We start from the raw sequence: 17,882 nt of genomic DNA, 5'->3' as shown, positions 1-17,882 counted from the left end.
GAGAGAATTTTCAGGAGAAGAGTCAGTAAAGCGTGGAGTATAGGCACACGAAAATGCGTATTCGGTGTCGTGTACCTGCGACCGACGAATCCGGTGGCTAAGTGGAACGCTATTATCGGTTCGTACGTGTGCGTTGTCACATTATTATATTCTAGCCGCGCTTGCTGCGAAATAACCAGCGATTCACGGTTTATTAACATGGTGAACGAGCACAGGTTGCCGTTTGCGTGGACAATGTTCGACCCGTTAATAATTTCATTGCGGACATCGAATCGTTTCAACGGGTTAACCGACCGCGTTACGACGACGGCGAGACCCGTGCGCATCTCGCTTTGTAGAGCCATGCTTCTCGCGAAAACTGACTGCGGAAAAATAAAAATCGTGGCTCAAACGAAACAAACGCTGTTTAGAACAGAGTTTCCACCAACAAGCTTCGGTAGGCTAGCCATTCGACCAGTTTGTTTTGCAAAACTACGTCAACTAGACTTTGAAACGACAGTGAGCAATTAAACAGATAGTCAAAGTATAGATAATTGTAAAAACTCGTACGGTACAAAGGTTAGCATACACCTGCTCGACTGCGCGCCTCGTTTAGAAGTACTGATTAAACCATTCTTTTCCAACGTAAAAGATCAAAGGTGCCACGATTAGCCGAACGTCATTAAACGATTGCGGTTACGGGACGAACCAAACGAACAAGGAAGATTGACACGCACGATAATCGTCCTCCGTGTATCGATAAGAATCCTCTCGTGCAACTTGCTACATCACGTGTCGTGGGAAGTACGCGAAGACGACGATGATGATCTTGACCTTCGTTAAGCGTTGAATCAGAAAATCAACCCATCGAAAAAAATCACGGAGATTTTCCTACGTAGGAGGCAATTCGCGTGCGCCTTTGCCGTGCCGGGGAAAACAACTACGACGGGGTGGGAGATGAATTATAAAGAGACGTTCTACGGTGAGAGGTATTACAGTTACATTTTGCTCGCATGCAGCTACGAGACCGAGGGGCACGTACGACCTTCCATCGTGTCACGCGTATCTCGTGTAGTTATACTTATCAAACCGAAATTGTGTGTAGCGATCCAGCCAATCGCACGGTGCATACCTCGATCTATTCCTCATTTACGATTTAAGGTATAACGACAAACATGATCGATAATACGGCAAGTTACGAAACTTACGAGAGAAGCAAAATTGGAAGCGATTGTTGGATAATTGGCACAAAGACAATCGCCGATGATAGAGTATCGTTCGTCCGTTGTCGTTGTTCGGGACCGACGAAGAGCAGCGCGATAAAAGATTCTCGCGAAGCTGTTCTCGTCCGATTCCCGTGGTGCGCGGTTTCGCGGGAAATATAAACAATGAAATATTGCTAAATCGCGGTTACTGTCGCCCAATAGCTTTCGCGAAATAACTGGATGTTAGAATAATCATTGTGTCTTACACAGTGTTGGGAAAGTACATTTTAATAACAATCGTTTTCGCGCATATTTTTTCTGCTTTATTTCTTCAGTTATTAATTCCATTGGTACACGTTGGAAATTCAGCCGGGTTAATTAGAGCTAAATTAATTAACGCAGCTCGGTTTGTTATGTCTGTATTAATTCCGTCTCGCTAATTAATGCAAATATTTATTTCCATCCAATTTTTTAATATACTTAATTTTCCCGCGCGATTATGTAAACGGTATCAAACGTATACGGGACTATTCCCCCGTGTGTTTCCGCGCGAAAGTCGACGCGAGTTTGAAACACGCGATCGAGTTGATTTCAGCGGTGCGTCCCTGACTCGGATCGACAAAAACCGGAGTCTCGTCGAGACACGAATACCTGAGCGCACGCGAAACGCCTACCAGCGATCAGCCACCGTGAGCAAATCGATCTCTCAACGCGAACATTCACGAGTCATTAACGAATCTTTCGCCGCAGCACTCTGCTCTACTACCATCCATTCGCTAGTTGGTCGGTTCGCTCGATTCCGTTTCGCTTTTCCCTTGGAGAATCGTCGCGTAACGCGGTAGGGCTTCCGATCCCGATCGATTCAATTAAATCGTTCATCGGTTATCGATCGTTCCTTTTACTCCAACTACGCGTACAATAACCTCTGTTTCGTTCTTCGTAGAATGTCGTACAACGTGTCAGTCTCGGTGGACTGTCCGGCACCATATCTCGGACCAAGCCTCGCGCAGACCTGTCCAGGATCTCAGTTTCTGACATTCATGACCCTTCTGGACACATTCGTCCGCGCCAAAGATGAAATCTCTCACCTCTGCGAACGAGTCAGACCTATCGATCCAGCCGAATACTACTACGATTTTATCGTCATCGGCGGTGAGTATACTCGATAACTCGACGATCGTGCACGTCGTTCTACGATATGCTCGATAATTTCAGTGGAGCCGGCACTAAAATTTTCACACATTCCACTCAAAGTACTGTAACGAAAGCAAGTGGCTTTCGCTGAATGATTTACATCGCGATTGTGTTTGTACTCGATTATTTACTAACGACCACTTTCTCATCGTTTAGATGCAAACAGCCTAATATCGTAATAGATTAACGAAGGGGAAACTTTTATTCTAGCAAACACGAACTAATCGGCCGTGTCCAAACGCGTTTAATTAAACTCGTTACTCGATATTCTCCATAGAAGAAATGAAATTTTCATAAAGCGTTCACCGACTATCACAGGGTTGTGGAAATCCGTTGTATCGCCAGCGTTTCACTGGACGTTCAACGTTCTCGACAAAATTCGCGACTATCTCTCTATCCTTTTCTATGCACGCGATTGATTATTCGCTTTGCGAATCGTAGGACAACTCGAGTAAGCGTATGTCATTTAATCGCAACTCGTCCCATTTGAATCTGCCTGATGTGTCCCGATTAAGATTACAATTGGAAAGTTATCCGTTCGCCCGGCCTGTCTGAGCAAGCGCAAACCCAGTACGTGTTGTTTCTCTGTTGTATGCAACCTCGAATAAAGAATGCTAGGCATTAATTCGTATATTTGTACACGTGCGCGTTCACTCAACAATCATTAGCTAATCTTTATTAGTTTGTTTTTACGTCTTTAATTAACATTCGAGACAATTTGGCCGATGTACGAACATAAATCAAAATAAATAAATAGTCAGCAATCGGTATGGCTGCGACCAGAAGAAATTCGACGCAAGTTAAATAAATTTTAACATTTCCTGTTTCTGACAGACAAAAAGAGAACGGTTAACGAAGAAAGCTTTTCCCATCGAATGCAAATGCCTTTGAATCCTGTTATGCGAGATGTATTATATTTGTTTCAAATTGATTCGTATCGGAACCGTTTCTTATAGGATGAATCGAAATTAGGTCAATAGTCTATTTACGAACGATTCAATTTAATTCGAAAGAAACGTAACGATATGGTTCTAGGTATATTTATAAGCGAACGAAACAATTTCCCCGACCCAACGCAAAGTTGGGTATTATGGGTTTAAAGAATATCTTGGGTACGTCGTACGATGTAAAACCGGTCGGACTAAACAGAAGCTTGGTAGAAAATAACAAAGTTTGATTAATCTTTTTTACAGCGAGGTATTATACCGTTGAAAAGAAGATACAACCAGAGGTATAAATATATAATCCAGGAAATGTAAAAATCAAAGTAGGAAAGTATCGCGAAGAGTAATAAAAGTGAGCGAAGCGGTAGCAAGAAACAAACAGTGTTTTAACGTTTTCTAAACAGCTGTAATTAGTAAACTTTGGCGACAAGTTAACTCATTACGAGCAAAACAAATGACTGTGTAACTTGTCTTGGTATGTTTAACAGGCTAAGGAAGATAGAGGAGCAGGTTGAGCTTTGCGGTGAGAGGAAAAAAGAAGCTGTAATTGGATATTTCACGAGGCGGTTGGCAAAACGGTCGCGTAAATCCGTGGCGCTAGTTCGCGGTTACCATTGCATCGTTCCGTCGGTTTGACGCTCCGAAATAATTCTCTTTGTTTCTCCTTCGCCGATTACGTTTCTTGGCCCAAACGTTTAAACACGCGCAACGTGGATCGCGAGACGAATCGAAATTTAAGTCTTCCTTTTTCTTCACTCGCAGTCGATCTGACGGAATCGGTTAAAAAAGAAAAATATCTCCTTCCTACTCGGAAAGTCGAACCTTGACATGTATTTACGATTATTGGATATCGTCGAGCATAATTACCATCATTATCTTATCCGATAGCATGGTCTTTTTTTAACGCTAAATGCTTATCTACGTAGCCATGTGATCAAGCAAAACGATGTTAACAACGATTGATCACTTATTTGTATTGTTTGTTTCCTAATTGTGCAATTCAGCTCATGGCTCGTGTGGAATTTGCGGAAACGAAAAACCGATGTTGCGATAGCTTATCGATAGCATCGAAAGAGAGCAATGAAAAAATTGGCTTAGCTCGTACGTCCGAAACAGCAAAACGAGCGTGAAAACCCACATAATTATATTTAAAGCAAATGCGCTTAGAGGCTGCATTAAACGAACACATCGTTCTTCCTATGCATATTTTAGAACGTGCAAGATTGGAGAAACGATCGAACTGTATCGCGTCGGTACATTGGATCGGAGAAACATTTTCAATCTCGGCAAACGGGCATACGCGTGGAGGTCAAACAAAATTATCGCGAATTCGAGAGCTGCAGTGGTGCTGGTTCGATCGTAATTCGTCGATTATCGCGAACGAAGCAACGCCGAAAATTCGATTCGATGGCTCGAGATCGTCGATCGTTTAGATGCGATATTAATACGAACTGTTATTCGTTCGATGAACTAGCGCGATTAGGGTGTTAATAGTTTGATTTCGTACGCCATCGTCGATCTCTTGGACGCGCCACGCCGTCTCTCACGTCCGTCGTCTGTGCTCGGCGTTACTGCGACCTTATACCACTGACAATGACGAAACAACCGATCGATTTCGTTTGCGGCTGCAGTTATACGTATTTGTAATTTGGTAGATGGACTGTCTCGAGGAAGACAGGTGATCGAAAGCTCGAAGACAAGGCTCGACGAAAGTTTTTACCGATTCGCGCTGTCGCCGCAACAAGCTGCGTAAACCGCGATATTTCCGTTACATAAATCGGATATGTAGAATATCGATCGCTTTCGAAGATGTAGCGATTAAGACTAGAAAGATGTTGCGGCAACGCTCGATCGCCGATGACGAAATGGACGAATCACGAACACTCGTCTGCGGATATACACGCGGGTGGCGGCAACGATGATAAAATATGCATTTCGCTAGGTCGCGTACCGCAAAATATTTTATAGTCGGCCGAGCCCGCATTTGCATAATCTCGCCGAATATTCAGCGTATCGCGCGATGAAAACGTTATTTTCTCGGTGACACTTTTCCTCGATTATACGCAATTTTTCACGTTCCTTTTTGCCCCTGGCCATCGATGCGCGGCTACGTGCAGATTAGTGTGAAATTCCTGTTCGTCGTACAGCTTCGTTCAAAAGCCGATCGAACTTGCCTCTCGATGGTCGCTGCACGCAAATATCCGTGGAATAACGTCTTTGAACGTTGCGCGACTTTTTATTCAACGACGTGGCTTTACACAAGGTAGATAGAAACGTCTTGACCGAACGGATAAAGCGTCCGCATGGTGGCGGGATATCACAGAACGATAAGCCATACCGTCGCTTCGGGGAGAAATGAGCAGGGGCTATAAAGATACAAATCGACGAGCGGAATAAGCAGCCCGGCTCTCTTTATACGCGAATGGACTCCAAGTTGCCGTTGGAACGTAAATAACGTTGCATCGTGGCCAACGTTGGGTCATGTAGGAAGATTCGCGTATTGTGGTAGCGAGTCGGCGGAAAGGAACCGGGAGTATGTTGTACGTGTATGGGGAATACGATTCTACGCGGACATAACTTAGATCGGTACGGTTCATCCGATGCCGTGGAGACATAAAGCTGCCAGGAAATCATGGGAAGTCGTGGAAACCGAAGAATAACCGAGTGCGGGGCGTTGCTTTCGATCGAGCTACTCCTTTCGGCGGCTCGGCGCGTAATAGATCGCCGTGTCGGTTATGCAACCGAGTCGGCTGTTTTTGCCCAAGCAGAACCGTTTTCACCTGCTGATCTCGTGCCGTTATAGCACTGGAGTTTGCGGAAAATGACATAGAGCTTGGGCTCTGAACACGAGAAAAACAATCTCGGCTCGTAAGAACAGGAAACTTCTTTTTCCAACGTTTACTTCTTTCCCGAACGATGACGAATCCGCGAGATCGATAGCCGATTTAGTCGCCAGTATGTAAAATCAGCCGACCCAGTCGCTCAAAGTTTCTGTCTCTCCGTCTGCCAGCTGTTCGTTTCCATCGTCCAGTTTCTTAGAAGAATCTTTTAGACACACGTGCGTCCACCTTTTCTCGATTAAGCGAGAAAGGTAGACAGAGTACGCGGGTCAAGAACATTAACGAACGAGCATAGAAACAACTTATTTTCTGCGCTATTGAGCACGATCGATCTAATCAATCGAAGAACGTTCTCGAAGAAGCATCGAATACTGCAGCTATAACCGGCTAGCTCTTCTGCGATTTCATCGATGGAATCAACGATGCGCTGATTAAACAGGGAACTAATTATCGCGGTTAACCTGGCTCATCGGATTGCGCGTGGCGGTTGCGTTCCTTCGGTATTCGTTAGTCGTAATACCTCTGGGCGCGTGCAACATCGTGATTACCCCGGAATTTCTCGAAAAAGAAAATTATATGGAAATCGTTTTGACGTAAATTACTAATTGAACGAAATCGGTTAATCATTCCCGTCAATATCTTCTTTTGTCGTATAAATTCCAAACTAAGAATTCGCGATTTACATAAACGAAACGAACAATCGACTGAAACGTCAAGCGATTACGCGTTTCAGAGGATCTTCAAAGCGTACGCTATCCATTGTACAAACTTCTGATTCGATAATTAAATCTACACGAAACGACACGACGTGAAAAATCGAATCTGTGAAAAGCCTGGGGCGGGTACTATCGTTAATTAATATTAAACTCCATGAACATGTTGTTAGTCTGTTAATTACTTCGAACAGCAACGATGAGCTTGATATAATTCCGCAACAACCAAAGCTTGACGTATTAATCTTCCGAAGCGTGGGCTCATAATTACGTCTCATAAATATCTCGCTCGCAACGCGGGACTAGCGGAGCTGCGATACACATGTTTCGATGTAGCCAAAGATAAAACTAGAATATTTACGTGTTATTTGCCGTAAATAGCTATATATTTACGCTAGTTCTCTCGCTTCTCCATTTTCGTCAAGGTATGTACGCTATTTTCTTTCTGATAATATATCACATAGCGCGAACGTACGATTGCTTTAATTTGTTCCACCTTCTGCATTTACCTACTCAGTTGCGACGATATTTTTCGTGAATTAAGATAACGAATGCGATATAAATGGTCGAGTTTCCTCGAGCATTATCGCTTCTATAAAAAAATATTCATATCGAATATTATTTTACATACTTTCTTTGCATATGAATAACGATGTTCTCGCGCGCCATCTATATGTACCGATATTGCTGTTTCAGAGGATATCTCGGATAATCTGGACGTAATAGTTATATTAATGATTTGTGATCACAGAGAAATACGAATACGCTTTCTGGTTGAGGCGAACGTGCCTTCTTTTCGCCGAGAACCGATACGCGAAAGCTGCCTATTATAAAAATGAGCACTACAGTTCCTGCAAACTAGCCGTTCCCTTTTTAAGATGAAAGTACCGATCCAGGTTTTTTGCCTGCACTTCTAGCTCGCTCTTTTACTTTGCCGTTACATCGACGTGCACGCGTTTACGTATGTAGAATCACGCGTCACGTGTAAGCAACGCATTGAAACACGTTTCGCTTACCGAACCACCGTACGTGAAGCATAAACGTACACGCACGGTATAATTACTTTTACCTGTTGGCGTACCATGGTCAAGGCCTTATCGAACCACTTTCCCCGCGACTGGTGTACCGAGACGGATACTCGATGCTCCTTAGACTCGATCGGGCATAGCACTTTCATCCGTGTGATGCGAGTTTCGTACGGTCTTGATCGAGATGACGATCTTGCTAACTGTCTAATAAATGATTTCACCTGGTTTTTTCGCGTTTGATCCGCAGGGGGGACAGCCGGTTCCGTTGTGGCATCGAGGCTCAGTGATATACCGGAATGGAAAGTTTTGCTGCTCGAGGCTGGGCCAGACGAACCACCTGGTACCGATATTCCCAGCATGGTCGCTATGTTTCTAGGTAGTTTGCTGTCACGTTTTGCACCGTTTATACGAGAATCAATCGGATGAAGGAGTTGGAGAAAATTAGTTTGGTCTTGTTCGAACAGGCACAGAGATCGATTGGCAGTATCGAACCGTGAACGAAGCGAACGCCTGTCTTTCGATGGGAGGATCTTGTAGCTGGCCACGAGGCAAGAACCTTGGCGGCTCGTCAGTTCACAACGGTATGATGTATTCGCGAGGTCACGCCATGGATTACAACAACTGGGTTGCGATGGGCAACGAGGGATGGTCTTGGCAGGAGGTAAGTCCAAAGAAGAAAAAAACGACCGATCGAAAAGGTCGCTGTTAAATAAAATTTAAGTTAAACAGATGGCGTGTGCACGCACGGACGCCGATTTACTTCTAGAAATAGTTGCGAAAATAGTATCGCGTGTAGTTAACAAGAGCTATTTACCAATAATCCGCCAGTCTGATTCACGCTAATAACCCGCAGGAAACTTAGCGCGACACACTTTTCTTTCACTCTGCGATAGGTTTTGCCGTATTTCATGTGCTCGGAGAATAACACGGAGATCAATCGAGTTGGACGGAAATACCATGCAACCGACGGATTGCTCAACGTCGAGAGGTTTCCTTGGAGGCCCGACATTTCTAAAGACATCCTCGCAGCCGCGGTCGAGAGAGGATACCCGATGACGGAGGACATTAACGGTGATCAGATCATCGGGTTCACGACCGCTCAAACGATGAGCAAGAACGGAGTTCGACAGAGCAGCTCGACCGCTTTCCTCCAACCAATTCGATCCAGACGAAACCTTCAGGTCGTTCTGAATGCCACTGCCACGAAGATTATTGTCGAAAACAGGAAAGCAGTCGGTGTTCAATACTACAAAGTTAGTGTATAGCACATACATATATCCTCTGCATACGCGTCATTAATTATGAAACGATAACGCGTATCGATTTATCAGGTGAAAGATGTTCATTTGTTTCCTTTTCGATAATACATATCGCTGATGATTATGAAAATGGTGTAAGTAATAAATTATTATTCATTTGCGTTTTTACGTTCGAACGAATTAAAAAGATATTTTTCCATTACGTAAAACAGTATCTGGTAACACTTATAATAAATCTTTACATTTTTTCAATTTTATATCATTTTACAATTTTATGGGAAACTTATTCGAAAATATGATTCACGATATTAACAATGACGAATATTATTAAAAGTACAAGTTAAAAATAAACAAATTTATTTATTTATAGTATATGTTATTTTTATTATTATAGAAATCGTAATTTTGTATAATTAATTACGAATTATTGTCTGCTTCAATAACAAAATTGTCTGTTTTGGACATTTTAAGGGCTCTAAAATATTCACGATGAATCGCTGGCATATCGGGTAGTAGATCCATTATGCCTTTATATTTTTCTTTTGTCACTGGCCTTTCACTCGCGCATAATTGAGGTAACCGTGGATTACAATATAATTTTGGCTTTCGCCTTTTCGGTGAAAGGTTTAAAACATGAAATTCTGCTTCAGGGTGCATTGATATTCTGCAAAACATTGCGTATATCCGAACCTTTATTTAACGACACAATGCAAGCATATGTAATTATCTTTCTCTCACAAGTTTTCAAAATCACGCACTTACACCACTGTCAAGATCAACGTGAAATTCCTACGGATAGATACGAAAGTATATCTCCGTATCGTTGGTCATTTCACAGCTAATCGACAAAAATTCTTCCATAATATAGAAACAGAAATATCGATACAGCACAAAACAAACGAAAATCTGTCTTTTTTTTTTGGTCCCTTGACTTACGCTACTTCCATAATCACCAGCACGTATGGATGCTCATGGACCCACGTTAGTTTGCACAATTCTTTTTTTACTTTTATAACTTCAAACGCGTAACCGTTGTTCTCGACTAAATGGCAACGGCTCGTTAAATACAGATTACCTTTATGTACGTATTTTCAGAATGGGGAACTTCGCGTTGCAAGAGCCTCGCGTGAGATAATCGTCTCTGGCGGAGCTGTCAACTCCCCTCAACTCTTATTGCTCTCTGGAATTGGACCAAAGGAGCATTTGGACGCCGTGAACGTGAACGTCGTTAAAGATCTTCCAGGTAAGCGGCCGTACATCGCCCTTGTAATTTACGAACGTCTGTTACGTTGTCGATACTTTTCGAGGAAAATACGATGTTTTTAGGAGTCGGTGAGAATCTTCACAATCACGTGTCGTACACACTGTCTTGGACCATAAATCAACCAAACGAATTCGACCTGAATTGGGCGGCAGCCTTGGAATACGTCTCTTTCCAAAAAGGGCCCATGGCGTCCACAGGTTTATCCCAATTAACGGGAATTCTACCTTCGAGCTACACCACCCCCGATCATCCTGATCTTCAGTTCTTTTTCGGTGGGTATCAAGCATCGTGTGCCACCACAGGGGAGATAGGAGCCCTCATGGACGGTGGACGTCGTAGCATAAGCATATCGCCGACGAATACTCATCCCCGTAGCAAAGGTATTTTTATCGCGTCTTGCAATTTCCTGTGTCTTGCGCTGGATTGTAAATCTATATATGTACGTTGTACGAGACTGTGCGCTCTGCATAAACGAGTCTGTTTCTCTTTCAGGAACTCTTCGGTTAGCTACCAACGATCCTCTCGCGAAACCCATAATCCATGGAAATTATTTGAGCGATCCATTGGACATGGCTATCCTCCTGGAGGGAATTCAGATAGCCTTGTCGTTCGGCAACACTACCGCTATGGCGAAATATAATATGACGCTTAGTAACCAACCTCTATCTGCTTGCTCGCAGTATCCGTTCCTAAGCAACGATTACTGGAGATGCGCCGTGCGCCAGGAAACAGGTCCAGAGAATCATCAGGCAGGCTCCTGTAAAATGGGTCCAGCCTCAGATCCGATGGCCGTTGTAGATCCGCTATTGAGAGTACATGGTATTAAAGGGTTGCGAGTCGCCGACACGTCCATCATGCCTCAAGTATTTATCTTTTTGTTTCTTCTCTTTTGTCTCTCTCTCGTGATGAATATTGCGTGGAGTCTGAGCAATGTGTTTCGATTCGAAAGGTAACGTCTAGCAACACGGGCGCTCCGGCGATCATGATCGGCGAAAGGGCAGCGGCGTTCATCAAGATGGACTGGGGTGTTAAGCCGACACAATGGTACGGGCATCGTCCATCTTCCGTATGGAAGTACTCAGCACCTCGGAAAGTCTAGCGCATAGTCACTAGCAATTTGCCATGTTTCCTAGTTCCCGTTCCACGATCGACAACTCGTTGGATCTGTTGCTTTGGGGGATCAAATACATCGACTGGGACCAGCCTATCTGGTAGTCAAGATCCTCGATCGATCTAGTCCATGATTTAGCGGGTTTCTTTCTGCAAAAGGAATTACAGTGCAGCGCTGTGCCGTGTCGTCGAGGTGCCGGCGCAACGTCACCAAAGAGACGACGCTAAAGGACGCGGAGTGCCGGCCTTTCTCCTCGAGTCGCTGCGATCCAGTCGATCGAAGCTGTGGAACGGAGAATCGACGTACACTGGCACTAGCTAATTCAACTATCGCGGATCTTGTTATTACTTTTACATTCTCCGTTCTTTCCTACGACTACTTGTTCCTGTACTTGTCCTTTCCATTTTCGCGTTACGATGTTAAGCACCTATGCGAATTCGTTTAACGTGAATTTTCACTTCTTCCACGTGTTCTATTCGTAGATAAGCATCAGTTTCGGATTTTCGAGATTTTATCGAATCGACGTTCAGGGTAAATGTATTTATCCAAATAACCTGCGTTATCTGGATCGATACGAAGGTAAATCGAAACAGTTTTACTATCATCTTTCGCGATTAAGTATTATACGTACGTACGTACGTACGTGAGTACATACGTCGCGTACAATTATAATACCTTTCGCGCGTATGCTTTCCTATTAATCATACTAAACTGAAATGGCCTTAAAGCAAAAGATTCCTCGCGTTTACGAGTGTTGCCAGTCGCACAGTCGTTTATTTCATTGAACCAACGTCGAAATAGAAACATACCAAAGAGATGTAAATCGTTGTTACCGAATTAATATCAAGTCAATTGTAGCAACAATTAGTTGGCTGAATAATAATTTTAATTTGTTTTCTTTCTGCACTCTTTGTTTTTTTATTCGCCATAGTATCCTTTAATTTATCCTTATTTCACAGCTACTTTCCCGAATCTAGTATTTGCTAAATTTATTTAGCATCTAACATGCGATCTCCGAATCCATCTTCGAATTTCCTTTAACGTATAATAATACTGACTGAGGTAGTCGAAGAACAGTCGGAATAATTTTCGAAGCTGTTCCGTCCGTTTAGAATTAGGCTCCTTCGCACATACGATTGTACAGATACATATACCGCGTTCGTTTGTTTATCCTTATTATTTGTGGCTAAAAATCTAATCTAAAATCTAAAAAGCTAATGTTAGATATATATTGATACTAAGAAAAATATCATCAGTGTTAACTGTTACCGGTCGTGCTTATTCTATGCTTAGAGCATAGGTCTGCCTTAAGTCGGAGTTACAACAAAAATCAATATTTCGAGATGAATAATATAATAAAAATAAGTAATGGGATAGAATAGAATAGTAGTAGAATAGTAGAAAAAGAGATTACCTAAAATTAACTAAAAACAACAGAACGTCGCTAAACAAAATTGAAACAGAGCTAAAATTATTCCTGTGAGATCTGTCATCTGTCTCTCTATTATGTTTTGAACGCTGCCAAACAACATTGAAACTCATTACTGCCGCAAAAATTCTCTCTTCAGGGAATACATGGCGCCATACTACTCCTATCACTATTTTACTCTCCTTATCGAGTCTACAGGTCGCTGTATACAAATGGAGGCGAGATAGACGCTTCGCGAAGAGACCAGTAGGAGAGAAGAATAGGAGAAAATTCATTTTCATGTGACATACGGAATGCAGAGGTAGAATGGGAAAATGTGAGGGAATTTTCCGACAATTCTGACTGGAACTGTCTTATCCTTCCGAATAAGGCTTTATAATTCGTCTTTTGATTGTATTTCGTACGTACATCGTCCCGGATAAGAAACGTAAACAGTAATCGAATGTCCATTGCTGGATGCTCGTCCCGGAAAATGTCCGGCATTGTGTGTAAGCATTAAATGTAATGGTATACAAAATTTCAGGCAATTTCTAATCTTCGACCGGAAAAGATAATTTAAAGATATTAATGCATGAATACATGCATGTTGACCTCCGATATATCGTGAAAGCATTAGTGACAGATAAGCTGTCTCTCAATATGGCATAATTACTTGACTTGTACTAAATTAAGTATTCTAAAACGTTCTAAAAGAGCTTAATGTTAAGCGGAATAGACACTTCGTTGTTTGAGAAATGTTTAGTCTAACAGAATTTGAACAAGGCTTCACATTTCCTACTCTCGTTAAATAAAAATAAATAGTCCTTGTGCGAGTTTGTCGACAGATTATTTATCGACAAGCTATATGTCGATAACTGTCAGAATTTCAGATAATGGCCAATTTAAAAGTATTATTCTGTTATTTTACCTGTATACTCGAAATTATTCATTTATCATTTCCTTACGTATCGGTGTTATAAAGTTGCAAGTATAAAAGAGGATGTAACGAAACACACAGTAGTCAGTTGAGCAGAACGAAGCCTACTGAGCGTAGTTTTGCAACTGTAATTGGCTACAATCCTCTTTGACAATATGGTACGTTCCTATTCTTATTTTACAAATTACCGCGTACAAGCGGATTATTTTAACGTGTTTATCGGATCACCATTATGCTACGCCTCCTGTTGTAACCATATTGCTCACAATTGCAGTCGAGCTTGTTCGATATCTCGTATTCAAGTCCGCCATGTGCCGATCCCTACCTAGGGGGTCCTCAGCTTTCGGATGTTTGCTCTGCAAACAACGGAGCAATGTTACTGACGATTTTCAACATACTGTTAGTGGGAAATCCGGAAGTTGGTGAGCCGTGCAAGCGCGTGAGGCCAGTCAAGGAGCCAGACCTTAGTTACGATTTTATCGTTGTCGGCTGTAAGTTGTGAAAAGCTTTGAAATCAATCGTCTATCGAGCATTTATCAAACAATTATTATCTGGCATTTACGCGAAAAACTACTCGTACGTTTCACGTTTCGTACAGCCGGTGCTGGTGGAGCTGCAGTGGCTGGAAGACTGAGCGAAGTCAAAGATTGGAAGGTTTTACTGATCGAAGCAGGCCCCGATGAACCGGCAGGAGCCGAAATACCCAGCAATCTTATGCTTTATCTCGGTAATTAATTTCGTTCGATCGCAGCGACGGTTTATGCGAAAAACGCGTTTAATCGAATGAACACGTGATACGTATAGGCGGCGAGTTGGACTGGAAATACAAAACGACGAACGAATCGAACGCCTGTCTCAGTACGAATGGAAGATGCGCTTGGCCTCGGGGTAAGAATCTCGGAGGAACGACGCTTCACCATGGTATGGCGTATCATAGAGGTCATCCTAAGGATTACGAGAAGTGGGTAAAACTGGGAGCCGAAGGATGGGGTTGGAAAGACGTACGTTCGTTTATCGATATTTGTAGCGCTATTAGGTGGATCGTCAGAAAATCTTGTTCAACTTTCGCAATATGTCCCTTGCAGGTGCTACCGTATTATCTCAAGTCGGAGAATAACACGGAAATTGGTAGAGTTAGCGCGAAACATCATGCCACCGGAGGTCCTATGACCGTGCAACGGTTCGTTGATCCGAAATATCTTCATCTCTGTCGTATTTTGAAAATTATTTCTTTCGATGGACTTTTCGAATTAATATCCGAATGTCGACAGGTTCCCATATCAACCTCCTTTCGCCTGGCATATCCTCAAAGCAGCGGACGAAGCAGGTTTCGGCGTTTCCGAAGATTTCGCCGGAGAAAAAATGACAGGCTTCACTATAGCTCAAACTATCAGTGAAGACGGTGTGAGACAGACCAGCGTTAGATCGTTTATTACACCCGTCGCGGATCGTAAGAATCTTCACGTAGCCGTGAACGCCACCGTTACCAAAGTTAGGACCATTGGCAAGAAAGTGACAGGAGTCGATGTGTTATTGGTGCGGTTATTGTATCAAACTTATAACATCACGTTCTTACGGCTTTTCCATCGTTTAACCTCGACGTTGATCTTATTCGCAGAATGGAAAGAAGCGCATCATAAGGGCAAAACGCGAAGTGATTTTGTCAGCGGGAGCGATAAACTCACCCCAGCTGTTGATGTTGTCTGGAATTGGACCTAAGGAACATTTGAAATCCAAGAAGATTCCCGTAGTGATGGATCTACCAGGCGTTGGTGAAAATCTTCACAACCACCAATCCTATGGTCTAACCTTCACCTTGAGCGAAACTTATTATCCAGTGTTCAACGAAAGTAACATCGAACAGTACATTAGAGACCAAACTGGACCACTCTCTAGCACAGGCTTGGCTCAAGTTAGTGGAATATTGACATCCAATTTCACTACCAAGGATGATCCAGATATCCAGATATTCTTTTCCGGCTACCAAGCAATTTGCGAACCTAAAACAGGCCCACACTTGGCCGCGATAGACAACAAGATGGCTGTCGAATTTACGGCCGTGAATCTACACCCAACGAGCAGAGGTGAGCTGTCTTTGCCTCGATATCGTAAAATACTTCATTTTCGTCACTCGATTTATACGCATCGCTCGAATTCTGTCTGTAGGTCGCATTACGTTGAACAGCAACGATCCACTCGATCCACCTGTTATCTGGAGTAACGATTTAGGGACCAAACACGATCGCAGCGTCATAGTTCAAGGAATCCAACACATTATCAAACTATCGAAGGCCCCGATCATGCGGAAGCTAGGTTTGAAGCGTCAACCCGTGAAAATACCAGCGTGCGCAGGTTTTAAGCCAGACAGCTATGACTTTTGGGAATGTGCTATACGTTGGAACACAAGACCGGAGAATCATCAGACCGGCACCGCCAGAATGGGCCCGCGTTCGGATCCGATGACCGTCGTAGATACTCAACTCAAGGTACACGGTATCAAAGGACTGAGAGTAGCCGATGCGTCCGTTATGCCTACGGTACGTTTTCCATATTTCTCGTTAAATTACCTTCGACACTTCATCAAATCTATATATTTCATTTTGTTATTTTCTTCGAACGCGTTTCATAGGTGGTTTCTGGTAACCCTGTTGCCTCGGTCAACATGGTCGGAGAAAGAGCCGCAGACTTTATCAAGCAAGACTGGGGAATCAAAATATAACGGAAACGTCAATTATGGAAAGAAAAACGAAATTATAATGGTCATTAATATAACAGTATAAATTCTATTCCGATACGTTTTTTTTTTCTCTTAATCCCTTCCAATCAAAAATCGAAATCCAACAGGAACGAACGCTCGTTCGGTTGACATCGCGTAATTCCACGCGTACAAATTTCACTCGAATCGAATCGAGTTAGTTTCGAAGTTGGGTGGAACGGTTATAAAAGAGGACAATGATTGTTAAGTCCAAGTGACTTAAGTTATTCGGTAAACGGTGCTGCTGACTAATTCGGTGCAGTCGATATAAAGGAAAACCGTTGGAGATTGGACGGGCACGAAGACGACGCGACACTCCTCATCAAACACTCTACACTCCAAGACTTTAAACTCCTCGTGATTTCGCGAGGATCTCAAACTTCTATCCACCTCGTTCGAAAACGAATATTTACCTTCGCCGGAGTGGCGTGTGCGCGCGCGCGCGCATCTGCACTTGGAACGCTGCAGATGACGGTGAGTCTGGCGGCGTCGCGAGAAAGGGTCGCGATCCGCTAGCTGAGAAACTAATTTCGTTGACTGTTCCCGAAGTACAATAAAGGGCAATAACGCAGTTTAATTAAAATTAATAACGATACCGTTGGATGCATTCGAGATTGAAGAATGGCCGGTGGAAAAGGTCGGGCCGCGATATTGTCTGGCAGGATTATTAAAGTAAAAACGAAGAAGAGAAAGGAGAAACGAACGGCGGAGGAGGTCACATCGGTGGAACGAAGTAGCCTCCCAAGTCGAGAAAACGATGGAAGCTAGAAGCATGGAGAAGTGCACTTGACCTCCTTAGAGTCGCGGCCGCATACGCCTGTACGTTCCTTGCTGGCAAGAACGTATTCGCTAACCCTTATCCGACCTCGGTGGCCGTTCACCCGCGTCCAAATCCTCCCGCGATCAGATACGTCTTCTTCGAGTGTACGTTAGATCCGAACATTCCCTGCACAACAATGGTAAACAATAAAGATTTTTTTGCTGTACTGTCGATTGGTCAACGACCGTTTGTGTGGCCGCTTCAAAGCGTTAACGATCGCTTCGAATGCTCGACGACGTACCTGCCCCGCGCAACGTCGAAGAAATTCTTATTGTTTGGATAAAAATTCGCGTTACCTCGAGCGAACCAGAGGAATCGGGCTTTGTGGATTATAGCGTCCGGCTCGTTTGCACGATAAAAACGTTGGCCGACCGTCGACGGTCGTTAAACCGATGCTTCCGAGCTTCCACGTAATCCGAACTCGT

The 17,882-nt window shown here is 43.3% G+C and overlaps 2 protein-coding genes across 4 annotated transcripts in view; one reads left to right on the top strand and one right to left on the bottom strand.

The window, feature by feature from the left end:
- LOC117166243 (kin of IRRE-like protein 1) overlaps positions 1 to 17,882 on the bottom strand; it is a 253,136-nt gene that overhangs the window by 185,298 nt on the left and 49,956 nt on the right. The window lies entirely within an intron of this gene.
- On the top strand, positions 989 to 16,633 carry LOC117166274 (uncharacterized). The gene is made up of 19 exons (XM_033350115.2): positions 989 to 1,140; positions 2,128 to 2,336; positions 8,151 to 8,279; positions 8,368 to 8,564; positions 8,797 to 9,156; positions 10,258 to 10,405; positions 10,489 to 10,806; positions 10,919 to 11,289; positions 11,376 to 11,470; positions 11,560 to 11,640; positions 13,928 to 14,009; positions 14,157 to 14,373; positions 14,481 to 14,609; positions 14,687 to 14,883; positions 14,968 to 15,062; positions 15,154 to 15,418; positions 15,501 to 15,966; positions 16,049 to 16,419; positions 16,512 to 16,633. The coding sequence occupies exons 2-19, from the start codon at positions 2,129 to 2,131 to the stop codon at positions 16,599 to 16,601; spliced, it is 3,819 nt and encodes a 1,272-aa protein (XP_033206006.2). The 5' UTR covers positions 989 to 1,140; position 2,128; the 3' UTR covers positions 16,602 to 16,633.

This window comes from Bombus vancouverensis, chromosome 14 (genome assembly GCF_051014615.1).
Source record: "Bombus vancouverensis nearcticus chromosome 14, iyBomVanc1_principal, whole genome shotgun sequence".
NCBI classification, from domain to species: domain Eukaryota; kingdom Metazoa; phylum Arthropoda; class Insecta; order Hymenoptera; family Apidae; genus Bombus; species Bombus vancouverensis.
This window is presented reverse-complemented; position numbering and strand designations above follow the sequence as displayed.

Bases quoted from the DNA above. Each gene is read 5' to 3' on its own strand.
- LOC117166274 (XM_033350115.2), top strand. From the start codon at position 2,129: ATGTCGTACAACGTGTCAGTCTCGGTGGACTGTCCGGCACCATATCTC. The intron at 8,280-8,367 runs GTAGTTTGCTGT...TTGTTCGAACAG, and splicing joins CATGGTCGCTATGTTTCTAG to GCACAGAGATCGATTGGCAG. The intron at 11,471-11,559 runs GTACGGGCATCG...CATGTTTCCTAG, and splicing joins GGTGTTAAGCCGACACAATG to TTCCCGTTCCACGATCGACA.